Here is an 18,488-nt window from a genome sequence, read left to right as displayed (position 1 = left end):
GTGATACATCATATCAACAAGAAAAGACTCAAGAACCATATGATCCTGTCAATTGATGCAGAAAAAGCATTTGACAAAATACATCATCCTTTCCTGATTAAAACCTTTCAGAGTGTAGGAATCGAGGGTACATTTCTCAATCTCATAAAAGCCATCTATGAAAAGCCTACAGCAAATATTATTCTCAAAGGGGAAAAGCTGGAAGCCTTTCCCTTAAGATCAGGTACACGACAAGGATGCCCACTCTTGCCACTATTATTCAACANTGCCAAAATCCTCAACAAGATCCTTGCTAATAGAATCCAACAGTACATTAAAAGGATTATCCATCATGACCAAGTGGGATTCATACCTGGGATGCAAGCATGGTTCAACACTCGCAAATCAATCAATGTGATACATCATATCAACAAGAAAAGACTCAAGAACCATATGATCCTCTCAATTGATGCAGAAAAAGCATTTGACAAAATACAGCATCCTTTCCTGATTAAAACCCTTCAGAGTGTAGGAATAGAGGGTACATTTCTCAATCTCATAAAAGCCATCTATGAAAAGCCTACTGCAAGCATTATTCTCAATGGGGAAAAGCTGGAAGCCTTTCCCTTAAGATCAGGAACACGACAAGGATGCCCACTCTCGCCACTATTATTCAACATAGTACTAGAAGTCCTTGCAACAGCAATCAGAAGACAAAAAGGGATCAAAGGTATCCAAATCATCAAAGAAGAAGTCAAAATGTCTCTCTTTGCAGATGACATGATACTCTATATGGAAAACCCAAAAGAATCCACTCCCAAACTATTAGAAGTTATAGAGCAATTCAGTAATGTGGCGGGATACAAAATCAATGCTCAGAAATCAGTTGCATTTCTATACACGAATAATGAGACTGAAGAAAGAGAAATTAGGGAATCCATCCCATTTACAATAGCACCAAAAACCATACGTTACCTTGGAATTAACTTAACCAGAGACGTAAAGGACCTATATGCTAGAAACTATAGATCACTTTTGAAAGATATTGAGGAAGACACAAAAAGATGGAAAAATATTTCATTCTCATGGATCGGAAGAATTAACATAGTTAAAATGTCCATGCTACCCAGAGCAATCTACACTTTCAATGCTATCCCGATCAAAATACCGAGGACATTTTTCAAAGAACTGGAACAAATAGTCCTTAAATTTGTATGGAACCAGAAAAGGCCCCGAATCTCCAAGGAACTGTTGAAAAGGAAAAACAAAGCTGGGGGCATCACAATGCCGGATTTCGAGCTGTACTACAAAGCTGTGATCACAAAGACAGCATGGTACTGGCACAAAAACAGACACATCGACCAATGGAACAGAATAGAGAACCCAGAAATGGACCCTCGGCTCTTTGGGCAACTAATCTTTGATAAAGCAGGAAAAAACATCCGGTGGAAAAAAGACAGTCTCTTCAATAAATGGTGCTGGGAAAATTGGACAGCTACATGCAAAAGAATGAAACTTGACCACTCTCTCACACCATACACAAAAATAAACTCCAAATGGATGAAAGACCTCAATGTGAGACAGGAATCCATCAAAATTCTAGAGGAGAACATAGGCAACAACTTCTATGACATCGGCCAGAGCAACCTTTTTCACGACACATCTCCAAAGGCAAGAGAGACAAAAGATAAATTGAACTTGTGGGACTTCATCAAGATAAAAAGCTTCTGCATAGCCAAGGAAACAGTAAAAAAAACTAAGAGACAGCCCACGGAATGGGAGAATATATTTGCAAAGGACACCACAGATAAAGGACTGGTATCCAAGATCTACAAAGAACTTCTCAAACTCAATACACGAGAAACAAATAAACAAATCATAAAATGGGCAGAAGATATGAACAGACACTTTTCCAATGAAGACATACAAATGGCTAACAGACACATGAAAAAATGTTCAAAATCATTAGCCATCAGGGAAATTCAAATCAAAACCACACTAAGATACCACCTTACTCCAGTTAGAATGGCAAAAATTGACAAGGCAAGAAACAACAATTGCTGGAGAGGATGTGGAGAAAGGGGATCCCTCCTACATTGTTGTTGGGAATGCAAGTTGGTACAGCCACTCTGGAAAACAGTGTGGAGGTCCCTTAAGTTAAAAATTGAGCTACCCTATGACCCAGCCATTGCAGTACTGGGTATTTACCCCAAAGATACAGACGTATTGAAGAGAAGGGCCATATGCACCCCAATGTTCATAGCAGCATTGTCCAAAACAGCCAAATCGTGGAAGGAACCGAGATGCCCTTCAACAGATGAATGGATTAAGAAGTTGTGGTCCATATATTCAATGGAATATTACTCAGCTATCAGAAAGAACGAGTTCTCAACATTTGCTGCAACATGGACGGCGCTGGAGGAGATAATGCTAAGTGAAATAAGTCAAGCAGATAAAGACAATTATCATATGATTTCTCTCATCTATGGAACATAAGAACTGGGAAGATGGGTAAGGGAAGAAAGGGATAAAGAAAGGGGGGTGATCAGAAGGGGGAATGAAGCATGAGAGAGTATGGACTATGAGAAACAAACTGGGGGCCTAAGAGGAGAGGGGGGTGGGGGAATGGGATAGACTGATGATGGGTAGTAAGGAGGGCACGTATTGCATGGTGCACTGGGTGTTATACGCAACTAATGAATCATGGAACTTTACATCGGAAACTGGGGATGTACTGTATGATGACTAACATAATAAAAAAACATGAAAAAACAATAAAATTAAATAAAACCAATGTTTGGTACCTAACATATAAAAATGTAATATATATCACAACAGTAGAACAAAGAGAGGAGGAAGAATAATTATAATGAAATAATTTCTTTATTTTACTGGAATTCACTATTAATCTGAGGAAAACTGTGATAAATTAAGACGCATATTGTAATCCCCAGAGCAACCACTAAGAAAGTACCTTAAAGTGGAAAAACAAAAACAAAACAAAGGCATTAAAATTGTTCATTTAAAATTTGTCTATCTATGGGGTGCCTGGGTGGCTCAGTCGGTTAAGCATCTGACTCTTGATCTCAGCTCAGGTCTTGATCTCAGGGTGGTGAGTTCAAGCCCTGCACTGGGCCCCGTGTTGGGCATGGAGCCTACTTAAAAAATAAATAAATAAATAGAATCTATTTAACACAAAAGAACAACAACAAAAAGCAACATATGGAAAACAAACAGTAAAATGGGAAGCATAATTCCAACCATAATGATAATTACATTAAATCTAAATATATTAAGCACTCCAATCAAAAAGCAGAGACTGTCACTGGATTAAAAAAAGGTCCAACTATATATGCTGTCTACAAGAGAAACATTTTAGATTCAAAGGCTGAGAGTGAAAGGATGAGTTAAGCCTTATCACAAAAAACAATTGGGAAAAAATACAGTTCAAAATGAAAAAAATTACAAGAGAAAAAAGTCACATTTTACAATGACGAGTTAATTCATGAAGAAGATATTACAATTATAAACACACATACAACTGACAACAGAGGCCCAAAATAAATGAATTAAGAACTGACAGAATGGGGGGAGAGAGAGACAATTCAACAAAAATAGCTGGGAATTTCAACACTACTCAATAATGGATAGAACAACCAGACAGAAAAAGCAGCAAATATAGAGAAGACTTGAACAGTTCCATCAACTAACTTGACCTAGCTCGTAGTCAGGTAACATTTCACCCAACAACAGCAGAATACACATTCTTTTCAAGCACACATGGAACATTCTCCATCATAGATCATATGATGGGCAAAAAATTAGTAAACGATGGCCCATGGGCCAAATCTCACCGATGGCAACACAGAACATACATGGCTTTGCAGAGCATAAAATATTTATTACTTGGCCCTTTAAAGAAAAAGTTTACGGACCCCTAAGATAAACCATAAAACAAAACTTAATAAATGAAAAAGAACTGAAGTCATACAAAGCATACTCTCTGACAACAACAGAATTAGGTATCAACAGAAGGAAATTTGGGAATCCACAATATTTGGAAATTAAACAACATGCTTCTAAGTAACCCATGAATCAAAACGCCATTAGAAGAGATTTTGAACCAGGGCACCTGGCTGGCTCAGTTGGTAGAGCATGCAACTCTTGATCTCAGGGTTGTAAATTTAAGCCCCACATTGGGTATAGAGATTACTTAAAAAAAAGAAAGAAAAGAAAGAACAAGATATTTTGAACTGAATGAAAACATTTATGAAAATGTATGTGCTCAGCTAAGGCAGTGCTTATATTCATATGTAAGTATACATGTTACATATAAATATGGAAGTATTTGCATGTTTAAATGTCTATATTAAAGGGGCACCTGGGTGGCTCAGTCGTTAAGCGTCTGCTTTGGCTCAGGGCGTGATCCCAGGGTCCTGGGATCGAGCCCCACATCAGGCTCCTCTGCTGGGAGCCTGCTTCTCCTTCTCCCTCTCCTGCTCCCCCTGCTTGTGCTTGCTCTCTCTTTCTCTGTAATAAATAAATCTTTGGGTTTTTGTTTTTTTAAAGATTTCATTTATTTATTTGACAGAGAACAGCCAGCGAGAGAGGGAACACAAGCAGGGGGAGTGGGAGAGGAAGAAGCAGGCTCCCAGCGGAGGAGCCTGATGCGGGGCTCGATCCCACAATGCCGGGATCACGCCCTGAGCCGAAGGCAGATGCTTAACGACTGAGCCACCCAGGCGCCCCTCTAATAAATAAATCTTAAACAAACAAACAAAACACCTAAGTCTCAGTCTTCATTAGAATAAGAGCAAATTGAACCCAAGAAATAAGAAAATAATAAAAAATCAAAGTGGGAATCAAATAAGTAGAAAACAGAAAAATTTTTATGAAAACACAAGGGATCTTGTATGACCAAAATAATTTTGAAAAAGAACATGACTAGAATACTTTCTGATTTCGAAACTCAATAGAAAGGCTGAGGCACTATTGTTGCCAGAGCCATGATGCCTAAAAAGGGAGCAAGGGAGGCCACAAAGGCCTAGCCAGCAGTACATGAGCCCTTAGGAAAATGATACACAGCTCTAGGCTGGAAATCAAAAGGCCAGGGAAGAGGAGAAGCAAGGAGAGAAGCTGAGGATGATGAAGATGACCACCAGCAATGGTGTGAAAGGGCTCATCAACATCAAGAACCACAACTGGGTGGCACAGATAATCAGAAAGGTAACAGAAATGGATCTGGAGAAGCCAAGGAGCTTTCAAGGAAAGATAAAGAAGACACGAGAGAAAGCAAAAGAGCATTACATTAAAATGCATTCAGTGGAAAGACAGAATAGGCCAAGGTTGACCTCACCTGGCTGAAGATCAACCATAAAGAGCAGAAAGAAGTGCGGGAGCTCACCCGGAAGAAAGAAGAAGCAAGGAAAGCAAAGATGATGCAACTTTATCAGGAAAATGAATGCAATCACTTACTCTAAATAAGTAAGCACGGCCTGTGGGAGGAACTGGGCCCTACTGCCAGGACCTCTGCTGTGTCTTGCCCACTCTATGCTCTGGCGCCACTGAAGCAGCCCCTCAGAGCTAGAAGCTCCCCCTGTGGCCTGGGCCTCCTCTTCATCATCTTAGCACATAAATCATTTTGGGGGAAAGGAGAGCTGGGGGACTGGAGAGGGAATAGCAGCTATCTTTGAGACAAAAAGATAAGGGCTATATTTCCTATATAACCAATGGAATGGTTTTGTTTTCAGAATTTAGAACCTCTGTTGGGGGGCAGATGGAGTACATAGGAGGTGGGGTAAGACGTCTTCATTTGGCAAGTAGATTGCACCTTAAAGGGAAGTTGTGCTGGGGTCAGCCACTGATGAGTTTGCAACAATCAGACCCAGGCTGTGTTGCCTGGGTGCTCACTCAGAAAGAGACTATACTTCGAGTCCCTGAGGGTCATGGCTCGTCCCTGGCCAGACCCCTCTAACTAAAGCCTCCCCTCTCTGCCTTTTCCTACCCCATTTCCCAGCCACCTGGGCAGGACCAATATCCATTTTTAACCCTACTCATCTAATATTTCAAGAAACTTCTGTTTACTCTGTAGCACCCAGGCAAACCACACTCCACAAATTCAATGTATGTATTTGGCATATTAAACTTTACATTATCATTAAAAAAAAAAACCCAACTCAGTATAAAGCTACGGTAACCTAATCAAGACAGTATGATACTGGCATAAGGACAGACATATACATATGATTAGAGTCTAGAAATAAATCTCTAGGTTTATGGTCACCTGATTTTCAACACAGGTACCAAGGCAATTCAATAGGGGAAAAACAGTCCTTTTAACAAATGGTATTGGGTCAACTGGATAGCCAAATGCAAAAAGATGATTTTAGAAACTTACACACAAAGACTAACTCGAAATGGATAGGGACTGCCTGCAAATGGGCATGTGGGATCTCTTTACTGTGACAGAAATATTCTAAAACTGGACTGTGGTGATGGCTACAAAACTAGGCAGACACACTAAAACTCACTGCACTGTACACTTAAAATGGGTGAATTTTATGGTATGGAAATCATAACTCAATAAAGTTGCTTTAATTAAACCTCTTCTAAGTGACAAAAATTCTCAAAGAAGCATCTCTTATTTTTTTTAAAGTACTAACAAGATGAGGCTCAAGCTTATTCAATGTCAATTTTTCCAAGTCTACCTCTTCTAAACTGATTTAGAAAAAAGAACTGTGTTAATATCAATTCAAAATGAAATTTAGTGTGAGTAATAGCTTAAGTAACTTATATGACCTCAGAAAATTAGGAAAAAACATATCCTAGAAAAAAGAATTACAACTGAGAAAAATCTAAAAACTCATGGCACATTCCTATCAGAAATTCTCACATAAATCAAAAAAACATGCAAAAAATTTCCATTTAGCTTTACATAAGCTGTTACAGACTGACAATATAAGGGGCCAAGTCACCATTTCAATCTTTAAGCACATTAACCAAAAGTGTCAGACTGAAAATGAACTTAAAATAGTGATACTCAGTAATTCGTGATACCTTTCAATTCCTTTATTTCCGTGCTACAAAGATAAGCAATACATTTAAAAGATGAAATTTGCTTGAGTGTAAATCTATAGTGGCATGCAAAATAAAAAACTGAGTTTTTTTCCAAATATATATAACAACTTAAGTGCTCTTCTATCATTTTTTTAAAAACCTCTCCATATTAACATGCTATATTAGCATCATTATCATATGAAATGAGATAGCACAAACCACCTACGTATAAAAACCTTATAGATAATATTCTAAAATATTCCATTCCAGTACTATAAAGCACATTTAAAAGACACTTATAATTAGCTCTTAATACACTGACAGATTAGTAATACTGATATATACTCCAGCCCAAGATCAGTTTCTATTGCCAACTTCAATTCTCTTCATAATTCTAGAAGAAACAAATCATTGATTCAATTTACAAGGTCACACAACTTAGGTGTATTCAAATGCTTTTTATCTTAAGATAGTGACAACCTCAACAGGAAGATGTACATGATATAAAGAACCATCTTCCAGTGTTTTACTTTAAAACTAGGCGCTAAAAAAGAAAATGAGTGGCAATTACACCACAAACACCTATCTATCCTGTAACATAGGCCTGTCAATGTTAACTTTTAATCATTACTATATCCGGCTTTATGTTTAGCAGGAAAAAAGCCACCTCAGTATAAAGAATATTCAGGATTGCAAAGGGAGATCCGGAACCTGCTAAAGATCCAAGTTAGAAATATATATACAAAATAATGGAGAAACAAGTTACTAAAATGACTCAAAAGTGAAAAATCCTGTTATTTTCTTTTTTAAAAAGACTGGGTATGGAAATTTAAAAGAAATATCTTCACGAAAACAGCTGATAAGGAATTTTATTAATTTATAATGCTGAGAAATGTTAACATTGAAAATAAAAGCTGGTATCCAGTTTTCAAATTCAGAAGTCCTTTAGCATGTTTAGCCTTTTCTCTTTGGAGACGTCAGTTTGCAATGAATAGAGGCTACCACTATTGATGACTCTTCACTGAGATTTAAGAAATAAAATTCTTTATCTGCTAATTGGCGCTAAGTATCAAGGACTTTATTGGTTGGAGTAGACAGAAGAAAATGGTTAAGAGGCTTCACAGAAACAACTCCCGCTGGCACATTACCCACTAGAGAATGGACAAAGACTACTTATGTGAACTCTAAGTCTCCAGATTAAAATCACCAAAGAAGTCCCTTCGTGTATCACCAAGTCCAAGCTCTATAAAGTAAACAGAAGCTAAACAATTTTTAGCTTAGTTAAAAAGTATCGTCATTTTTATTATGTTTCTATAATTTTTCACTTAGCTAGTAAAGGTGTCACTTAAACAATCTGTAACTTTTGATATAAACCAACTTAAGTAGTTACTTCTTTATCTCCCAAATTTCTAAACCATTTCACAGTAGCACGAAAGTCAGATGAAAAAATAATTCAACTCTATAAACGTGGAACTCCCTTTTAAAAACAAAATGTTTTCCCTCCAGTTTTTTATTAGTCTATAGGATCAATTCAGAATCTGTTTTGGAGTAACTTCATTTACTCTGGACAAGTAAAACCACTACATTACATGAAAAGCTAATAATCTGCCTATTAACCTATTTATATTCTTTTGTTTTTTTCACAAGCCTACTTATATTCTTGTTAGTCCCACATCCAGTACTTTTTTTTTTTTTTTGGTGTCTTTAAACAAAGTGGTAAAATAAAATTCCAAAACAGCATTTTTTAAACAAATTAAAATTTTAGTGTGTGTTAAGCACTGCAATTTTAAAAACAAAAATGTACTCAAATTGTTATGAATAAAATGTAATACCTAATTTGGATATAAATATCTGGTCTAATATTTTTCATTAAAAAAAAAAGAAGGCTGACTTTCAGTTTAATCAGCAACTTTCTGAGTTACCAAATTTGAAAGGGTGTTACTCAGGGGAAAGAAAATGAAAACATAAATGTTCCGTGGGCCACTCTGTTCTGTGGTAGCTAACACGTTTATATACTATCATCTGTAAACTCCATCTAATTATGACTTTAAAAAGAGGATCGTCTCTCTCCTTCTCCTAAGTATCCTATTCATAATACTTCTTCTCTGGCTAATTCATAATGAAAGATGTTTTCAAAACAAACAGGCCTGCATTTCACCTTATAAACTACTGGTGTGAAGGCACGCATTTTAGGAATAAAAAATACCTGCCTTAAGAAATGTGTACTCTATTCAGGAATTATTTGCCTTGGTTTTTCTTTCTCAGTAAGGTTTAGAATATTCTTCCACTACATGAAAATTAGAGCAGGGCATTTGAGCAATGCAATGGTTGGCCAAATCAACTGAACTACTAAGTGACATCACACTTACAAAGTACATATGCCTGACCACGATCTCCCAATATATATTCAATTCATTATCTTCAATTTGTTCAATTCATAAAGCACTTCTTACTTGGATATACAATCCAATCCCACCAAAGGCTTATAACTTAAAATGTAACCATAGGGGCGCCTGGGTGGCAGAGCGGTTAAGCGTCTGCCTTCGGCTCAGGGCGTGATCCCGGCGTTGTGGGATCGAGCCCCACGTCAGGCTCCTCTGCTATGGGCCTGCTTCTTCCTCTCCCACTCCCCCTGCTTGTGTTCCCTCTCTCGCTGGCTGTCTCTATCTCTGTCTTATAAATTAAAAAAAAAAAAAAAAAATCTTAAAATGTAACCATAAATCATCTTTACATAATTCCAAAAAGACCCCAAGAGAATGCTACTATTTAAAACAGGATAGTTATTTTTGACAAAACCAAAATTAATCAGTAAAGAGACACTTTATAAAGGCTCTTTCAGTAACAAATCAAATTTTACATACCTGTAATATCAAGAACAGAAGGAGATGCAATGTAGTATCTATGAACTGTTTCAAGAAGTTGAGCACCATGGCCTTGACCTTGAAATGGAGTCAGTATCAGCATCTGACTACAGTAAAGAAATGATTGTAAAAATATCACAACATGATCCGTTTAAAAATTGCAAATCACTGTAGTATTAAGAACATTTTAAAGTTAGTGGGTCTTTTTTTTCAGTCGGCCTTCAAGAAACCAAAAAATTGTTGAGATACTCAAAATTGGTTTAATCTTCCACACTGTTTCAAAGGGAACAATGAAATAAATCAGTACATAGCCAATGAATAATAGTGATTTTTTTAAACAAATCAACACTATTATAACAAGTATTGGAAACTTCAGCAGTTCCTTCTTCTGAAATAAAAGACAAGGCACGTGTTATACCGCCAATTACCTTACACGTGGCCGGGTTTTGTCTGGGTACACATAGTAATTATAGACTGTCATGTAGCCTACGGTCGCAAAGAGCGTAGCTCCATCCTTATTATACTTCTCAAATCTGCAGATAAAACAGAAAGCCAAGCAGGTCAATTACAGTCGCGCTCCCATGCAGTGTCCATTTTCTTTTCCATTCTCTGACTGAATTTTCAGTGTCAGCAAGCTACTCTGTGAGGGCCCAATGGGTACACCTGCTATGTTCTGAATGTACAATTCACTTAATTGGTGTGCAGCAACTTGGATAAATCAGACCTCTTTACATCACTTCAGTGCACTTGCCTATTATAAAGATGAATAGGTGGCAAGTAAAAGAAAACACAGGCAAAGCTCATTTTACTGTTTAAGCCTACATTCAGGGTCCTAACGGACAACAGCATTTAATTCAGCTCTATTCTCAAGGTCTCCGAAAGCATAATGAAGGAAAACTCAAGCCTCATAAACAATAGTTTTTCTTTCCTGGGAAAAATATCATTATACTGTCCCAATAATTGGGCCGCCACAATTAAAATGCGGCTTTGTGGAGGTAATAAGGTCTACTGTTGCTTTAGAACTGTACTTACACTAGAAAGTAGTGCCATCTTTCATCATCCACGTCAATAAAGCTAGCAGTTTCAATAAACCACATCAAAAAGGTCTGAAGCCTTTCATGATATTCTCGAAAGCCGCTACATGTCATGTCAGCCTAGGGAAAAAGCCAGGAAAAGTCAGGTGAAACTCATCACAGAGGTAAGTGAAAGTCTGTAGAACACAAAACTATCCTGTGGGAAAATGTTTAGAAGTCTCAGATTAAGATGTGTACACAGACACACATACAAAATAGATCTTTGTTTTTAACGCTGATAGAAACTTGTTTCCTGAAGCTAGAAATGAGTCACTGAAAATAACACAACACAACAGCATACAGGTTTCAGGCAACTGGAGCACTTTTACCCAAGAAATATTCAAATTTCTCTTTACCTTGTATATCTGAAAGGTAAAGTTTTCCCCTCCTGTTGGACTGAGAACAGAATATGTATGGAGTAAGGTTCCAAATGGCTTGAAATCAACTTCTTTTTCCAGCAAAGAGAGAAAATCATTCGTGTTTGTACAAAATCCAGGTGGGATGATTTGTCTAATTTTGCCCTCAACGTCATCTGCCTAAAGAATAGAGGTTAAAAGACGTAAGAAAAAATTAATAACAAATTTGACTTTTAGTTGAATATGCTTAATTTCTTTGAAATGGACAAAACTCACAAAAACACAAAACTGCAGTTCACAATTAAAGAAGTAAACACAGGGAGAACTGGGAAAGGATGAGTTTTGTGTGCACAAGAGACTATCACCCAAATCTGAGATGAGCATAAGTATAATACAGAAATAAAAAAGAAGAGACAGGTAGCCTGAAATCAAGTATAAGAATGAGGGCAACGCTACTGAAATTTCTAACATTATCTAAAAAATGCTGACTTTATCCCTTCAGGACAATTTGAACTGGCCCAAACAAAAGGCTGCTTATTATTTTATGTATGTCAAGGAGACCATATTATCCAAGACATGAAAAGATCACAAGCAGCAGTAAGGTGAGGTTGTAGTCTGACCAAACGAATAGCAAACTCACAATGAACAAATAGACAGGTCATAACTCCTTCATACATTAAACTCAGTATTAACATGAAAATTTAAAAAATATACCCACTTAGGACATACATAATTTACATGAATGGATATATTATCCACTCATCCCTATAATGTGACACAATTTTTATAGACTTGGATTTGTGACAGTAAAAAGAGACAAGCCTGGACAACAAAATTAAACTCAGAGACTAAAATTACCCTTGTTAAACAACCTCAATGAATGTTAAAACTATCAGCTGAGCAGACTTCATAATCCCTTTCAAAACCCCAAAAGACCACTTGATTGAATACATTTACTACTTCTCTTTAACCATGAATATTTGATGAAGTCTTACAATAAAGTATTACTGCTTCTCACCAGGCAATAAAACTTAATGAATTGGTCTCAACTTAACAAAACCTTATCCCTCAATACAGTCCCTAAAAGCCTGACATTACATTCAACAAAATGAGCTTGCATTCTATTCAAACTTTTTCCTGAACAATGAGGCCAGGTTTTTACTTAATGGAGTTTGCCGTGAGTTCAGCTGTAATGTTTGTATTGTATCTATTTCCACAAGGACTGACACAAGAACACTTTGTGTTAACTTACTAAGCAGCTCTTTCATACCGTTTACATGCATGATGGGTATTAGTTCTAAACCAAGACCCTTGCTACTTAGCATTCAAAACAGGGAAATTAAGATGCTTAGGACAAAATACACTACAAAAGGCTAATACAACATGCTACTAATTCCTGTCCTTTCAACCATCTTTTAACTAAGTAGAAGCAATGCACCTGCAGATGAATAGCACTTTATTATCATTCAGTTACATTTTAGGATAGAGAACCAAGGACAGAGTTTATCACAAACAAGTTTTATTTTCAATGCTCTGGTACCACCAACATTTATACATAACTTGTTTATAGCTATTAAAAAAAAAGAGCTATTATTTAAAATATAGCTCTTCAGTATTTTACCCAACAGCTTATTTCTAATATGTGTTCATTTACCCTCTAAACCAAATAAACTACATTTGACATTTTTTGTTTAAACTGCTATCTAACGTGAAGAGACTATCTTAAACATATTTTATAGAATATATACAATTTCAATAATTACAAGAGGAAACTGTAATAATAAGGAATAGTCTTAATGGGTCTGATGTGTGGCAATTAAAATCCAAAGTAACAATGGAGAAAGTAGTATAATTTTATTTTAATTTTTTTAAAGATTCTATTTATTTGACAGAGAAAGAGGCAGCAATAGAGGGAACACAAGCAGGGAGAGTGGGAGAGGGAGAAGCAGGCTTCCTGCTGAGCAGGGAGCCCGATGCGGGGCTCGATCCCAGAACGCTGGGATCATGACCTGAGCTGAAGGCAGACGCTAATGACTGAGCCACCCAGGCGCCCCAAAGTAGTATAATTTTAGTTCAAGGTAAAAAAAAAAGTCAAGAAACGCTACTTTTAAATAAAGAGGTTTATAATCAACCAGTTTAAAAGAAAATACTCAGAGCATTCATAGTATATTTAATTTTAACTTTTAAAAACTTTCCCTGATCATGGAACATTGCATCAAGAACTGGGGATGTACTGTATGGTGACTAACAACAACAAGAAAAAAACAAACTTTCCCTGTATCCTGTCTTCTCAACAAGGCATTGCAAAGTATGATCAAATAACTTCACATATCTTGCATCAAATGTACTTCAAAGATCTTAGAAACTCTAAGTTTCAAGTAGCGGTTCTGGTGGAAGACAGAGCAACCCAAAGGTCTGAGCTCAACAAAGGTGAAAGAGAGTTAGCTTTCAGCCTTCAAAGGATACCTATATATCGTAATAAATATCTTCAAATAAATATTTTGCTCTGGGAATGTTTACACATTACTTTAAGAACTTTTACAGGAGAATAAAAGGCTAAGTTTAAAAACGAGGACTCTGTTATACATGACAGGTTAGAGAAAATTTGTATCAGATATATTACATAAAACATAGGACATAAAACCAAAGGGCTCTTCAAACCTACAATTCAGAATCTTGCTTCACTAGAGAAAAAAATGTATGCATTTCCCTATTAAATAGATCTGTTTTAAGGAAAAAAAATCCTATTACCACTGGTTGTAGAGATCTGTACTCCTCTAATTTAGTTCAGTTAAATATTCATTTTTCGTACTGGATTACTGGCCAGATAATAAAAACATCACTACAGAAAAACCCATATCACCATTTTAAAAAGAACTTTTTTACTTTTAAAATTTTTATTCATTATTTATTTTAGTAGGCTCTAAGTCCAAGACAGGGCTTGAACTCACAAACCCTAGATCAAGAGTTGCATGCTCCAGGCGCCTGGGTAGCACAGTTGGTTGAGGACCTGACTTGGTTTTGGCTCAAGATGTGATCTCGGGGTCATGGGATCAAGCCCCACTTCGGGCTCCATGCTCAGCTTGGAGTCTGCCTGAGTTTCTCTCCCCCTCTTCCCCCACCATGCAAGCATGTGCATGTGCTCTCTAAAATAAATAAATCTTAAAAAAAAAAAGAAAAAAAAGAGTCACATGCTGTAATGACTGAGCCAGCCAGGCACCCCCCACATCTCATCTTTTTTAAATTCAACATTAAATCAAAGATTAACTGAAGCTTTTAGTTCCAATGCTTGTAGCTAAAAGTTCAGATTATATTTCTGAAGACCACTGAAAAATTCCCTACCTTCAAGGGTATTATTTTAAATTTCAATTAAACTTATGGAAAAATGTACTTATAGAAAAGATAGGAAGAAGGGGCGCTTGGGTGGTTCAGTTGGTTAAGTATCTGACTCTTGATCTCAGCTCGGGTCTTGATCTCAGGGTCATGAGTTCAAGCCCTGCATTGGGCTCCACACTGGACATGGAGCCTACTTTTAAGAAATTTTTTTACAAACCTGTGTTAAAAAAAAAAAATTAAGCTGAACAGATCAAGAATCCAGAATACAACCTGATCTATTTAATTAATAAAGACATGCCTTATGAATGTTTTCCAAACATTTAGCAATAGCTTTTTAAAAAAAGAAAGTATTAGGGGCACCTGGGTGGCACAGCGGTTAAGCGAACGCCTTCGGCTCAGGGCGTGATCCCGGCGTTCTGGGATCGAGCCCCACATCAGGCTCTTCCGCTATGAGCCTGCTTCTTCCTCTCCCACTCCCCCTGCTTGTGTTCCCTCTCTAGCTGGCTGTCTCTATCTCTGTCAAATAAATAAATAAATNTGAATGTTTTCCAAACATTTAGCAATAGCTTTTTAAAAAAAGAAAGTATTAATGGTAACTATTCTATTTAGTTCTTAGGTGAGTCATGATGAAATGTTTTAGACTGTATACTCTTTCACTATGGTCATTTCAACTTCCAATGTTCTATACTTTGTTACACATGTGATGTTCCCATGAAACAATTTTTGCTTTTCCTCATCACTACATAAAGCAATGCGCCTGAAAGTAACTGGTAGTCTGCTGATATAAATATGTTTACACTTTATTTGTATTTATCCATATTTGAAAACCAAATTACATCTTTAGTATCTTTTTCTTTTTTTTTTTTTTTTAAAGATATTATTTTTATTTATTCGACAGAGATAGAGACAGCCAGCGAGAGAGGGAACACAAGCAGGGGGAGTGGGAGAGGAAGAAGCAGGCTCCTAGCAGAGGAGCCTGATGTGGGGCTCTCCCATAACGCCGGGATCACGCCCTGAGCCGAAGGCAGACGCTTAACCGCTGTGCCACCCAGGCGCCCCTTTAGTATCTTTTTCTAAACACTACCATTTGTGTAAATTTGTCTACGGTGAGTTATTTTTGAAATAGTGATTAAAAAAGCCATGTTAAGTAGGTAGGTAATTATCAAAAAACGCATAGTGAAATATTATTAGTCTACCAAAGATTATTTTTTCATTTCCTCAAGATTAAGTTTTTGTAAGTACACAGGGTTTTTCTATAAAAGGCTAAAGAATCCAGAAAATTTAAAAAATCTGCTCTCATCTACTCTCAAATTCAGTCCATATTAGTAGGAGACAAGGATAAAATAGATGATTGAAGTTCACAGATAATACAAACTGTACCCATGTATTTCAACTTCCTCTGCCAAACCTTTTCCCAGAAATGCTAGCAATTATCAAGACTGAACAATCTTAGTCATAAACTCTTACACTAAAAGGCAATTAAATTACCTTTAGAGAAAAAACCAGGAGGCTCTGAAAAGTGTAAGATGAAAGACATTGAAGACAACACAAATAAATGGGAAGACATACTATACTCATGGTTTAGAAGAATTAATATTATTAAAATGTTTGTACTACTCAAAGCAATCTACAGATTCGATGCACCTTCCATCAAAATACAAACGGCATTTTTCATAGAACTAGAACAAAGAATCCTAAAATTCATATGGAACCACAAAAGATCCTGAATAGCCAAAGCAATCCTGAGAAAGAACAAAGCTGGAGATACCACACTCCCTGATTTCACACTATAGTGGACTACAAAGCTATAGTAATCAAAACAGTATGGTACTGGCACAGAAACAAACACAGGGATCAATGCAACAGAATAGAATGCCTAGCAATAAACCCATATAGATAGATAGAAAGATAGATAGATAGATAGATAGATAGATAAAGTCAATTAATTGATGACAAAGGAGGCAAGAATAAACAACGGGCATTAGGAAAACTGAACAGCCACATGCAAAAGAATGAAACTGGACCCCTCCAATACATCATACATGCAAAAATAAATTCAAAATGGATTAAAGAATTGAATGTGAGGCTTGAAACCATAAACTCCTAGAAGAAAACAAAGGCAATAAGCTCTTTAACACTGGTCTTAGCCATATGTTTTCAGACTAGTCTCCTCAGGCAAGGGCAACAAAAGCTAAAATAAACAAATGGGATCGCGTCATACTAAAAAGTAGAGAAAAGTGGAGAACCCTCATACACTGTTGTTGGGAATGTAATTGATGCAGCCACTATGGAAAACAGTATGAAGGTTCTTCAAAAAATTAAAGACAGAACTACTATACAATCTAGCAATTCCACTTCTGGATATGTATTGGAAGAAAATGAAAACACCAATTTGAAGAGATACATGCACCCCTATGTTCACTGCAGCATTATTTACAATAGGCAAGATTTGGAAACAACCTTAAGTGTCCATCATAGATAAATGGATAAAGATAGGATATATATAAATACATATATACACATACACACACACATACATACATACAAACAACAGATTATCAGTCATAAAGAAAATGAAACCTTGCCATTTGCAACAACACAATGGACCTACAGGGTATTATGCTACGTGAAATCTAAAAAACAAAACAAATGAATAAACAAGGCAAAACAGAAACAGATTCATAGATACAGGTAACAAACTGTTGGTTACTGGACAGGGGGATGGGGGTGGCAGTTGAGGAGGGTGGGCAAATAGATGAAAGGAATTAAGATGTACAAAATTCCAGTTATAAAATAGTCATGGGGTGTCACATATAGTACAGGGAACGTAGGCAATAATATTGTAATAACTTTGTATGATGACAGATGGTAACTGGACTTGCCATGGGGATCATTTCATAATGTATAAAAATACTTAAAAAACAAAAAAAATGGAATCACTATAATGTATACCTGAAACTAACAGGATACTGTATGTCAATTACACTTCAATTAAAAAAAGAGAGAGAGGTCAGGAGGTACTGATAAAAGCAAAGGTCAGAGACAACCATTAGAGGAACAAACCAACAGTGTCTAAATAATCAAGTTTATTGTAGTAAAATTCAGAATAATTATGTTGTCTTTAAAGATGATGGCTAGTGGAGATGTTTTATAAGCATCTTAATTGTGACTAAAAACTTTTACATCCAACTGGAGAATTCAGCTTGGAAAAAAAAAATGCATGATGAAAGATTAATGTAATGGCACAATTCTAATGAGCAAATTAACTTCTAAGCTGATGAGCTGTGGTTTCTGACCACCTCACCTAAAAGAGTGTATTTTTCATACATAAAAAATAGTACTACATAGTATAGCCTATGAAAACTCAAATATGATATAAAATAGTCTCACATATAACACATCTAAAACAAAAATCTTGATTTTTTTTTTTCCTATTTAGACCTACTTCTCTAATCCTTCCTATCTCAGTTAATAGTACTATTATTAAGGTTACGCAATAGAGTCCTCCTTGTTTCTCTTTTCTGTATCATTATATTTAATTCAAAAATTAGGAGCGCCTGGGTGGCACAGCAGTTAAGCGTCTGCCTTTGGCTCAGGGCGTGATCCCGGCGTTATGGGATCGAGGCCCACATCAGGCTCCTCCGCTATGAGCCTGCTTCTTCCTCTCCCACTCCCCCTGCTTGTGTTCCCTCTCTCACTAGCTGTCTCTATCTCTGTCAAATAAATAAATAAAACCTTTAAAAAAAAATAAATCCTACTGGCTCTACCCTCAAAATATATCCTCAATCAGACAACTAAATGTAGTGTTGCCTATAACACTGCAATGT

General features: G+C 36.5%; 1 protein-coding gene across 5 annotated transcripts in view; it reads right to left on the bottom strand.

Moving 5' to 3' along the window:
- Positions 1-18,488, bottom strand: part of HAT1 (histone acetyltransferase 1) — a 66,592-nt gene that overhangs the window by 21,954 nt on the left and 26,150 nt on the right. For all 5 annotated transcript variants that reach the window (XM_002923905.4, XM_034654741.1, XM_034654738.1 and 2 more), the window contains exons 5-8: positions 11,326-11,505; positions 10,929-11,050; positions 10,325-10,429; positions 9,897-10,003 (exon numbers count right to left, since the gene is read on the bottom strand). In XM_002923905.4, coding sequence (XP_002923951.1) covers positions 9,897-10,003; positions 10,325-10,429; positions 10,929-11,050; positions 11,326-11,505 — 514 coding nt within the window. The remainder of the gene's footprint in view (positions 1-9,896; positions 10,004-10,324; positions 10,430-10,928; positions 11,051-11,325; positions 11,506-18,488) is intronic.

This window comes from Ailuropoda melanoleuca, chromosome 2 (genome assembly GCF_002007445.2).
Source record: "Ailuropoda melanoleuca isolate Jingjing chromosome 2, ASM200744v2, whole genome shotgun sequence".
NCBI lineage: Eukaryota > Metazoa > Chordata > Mammalia > Carnivora > Ursidae > Ailuropoda > Ailuropoda melanoleuca.
This window is presented reverse-complemented; position numbering and strand designations above follow the sequence as displayed.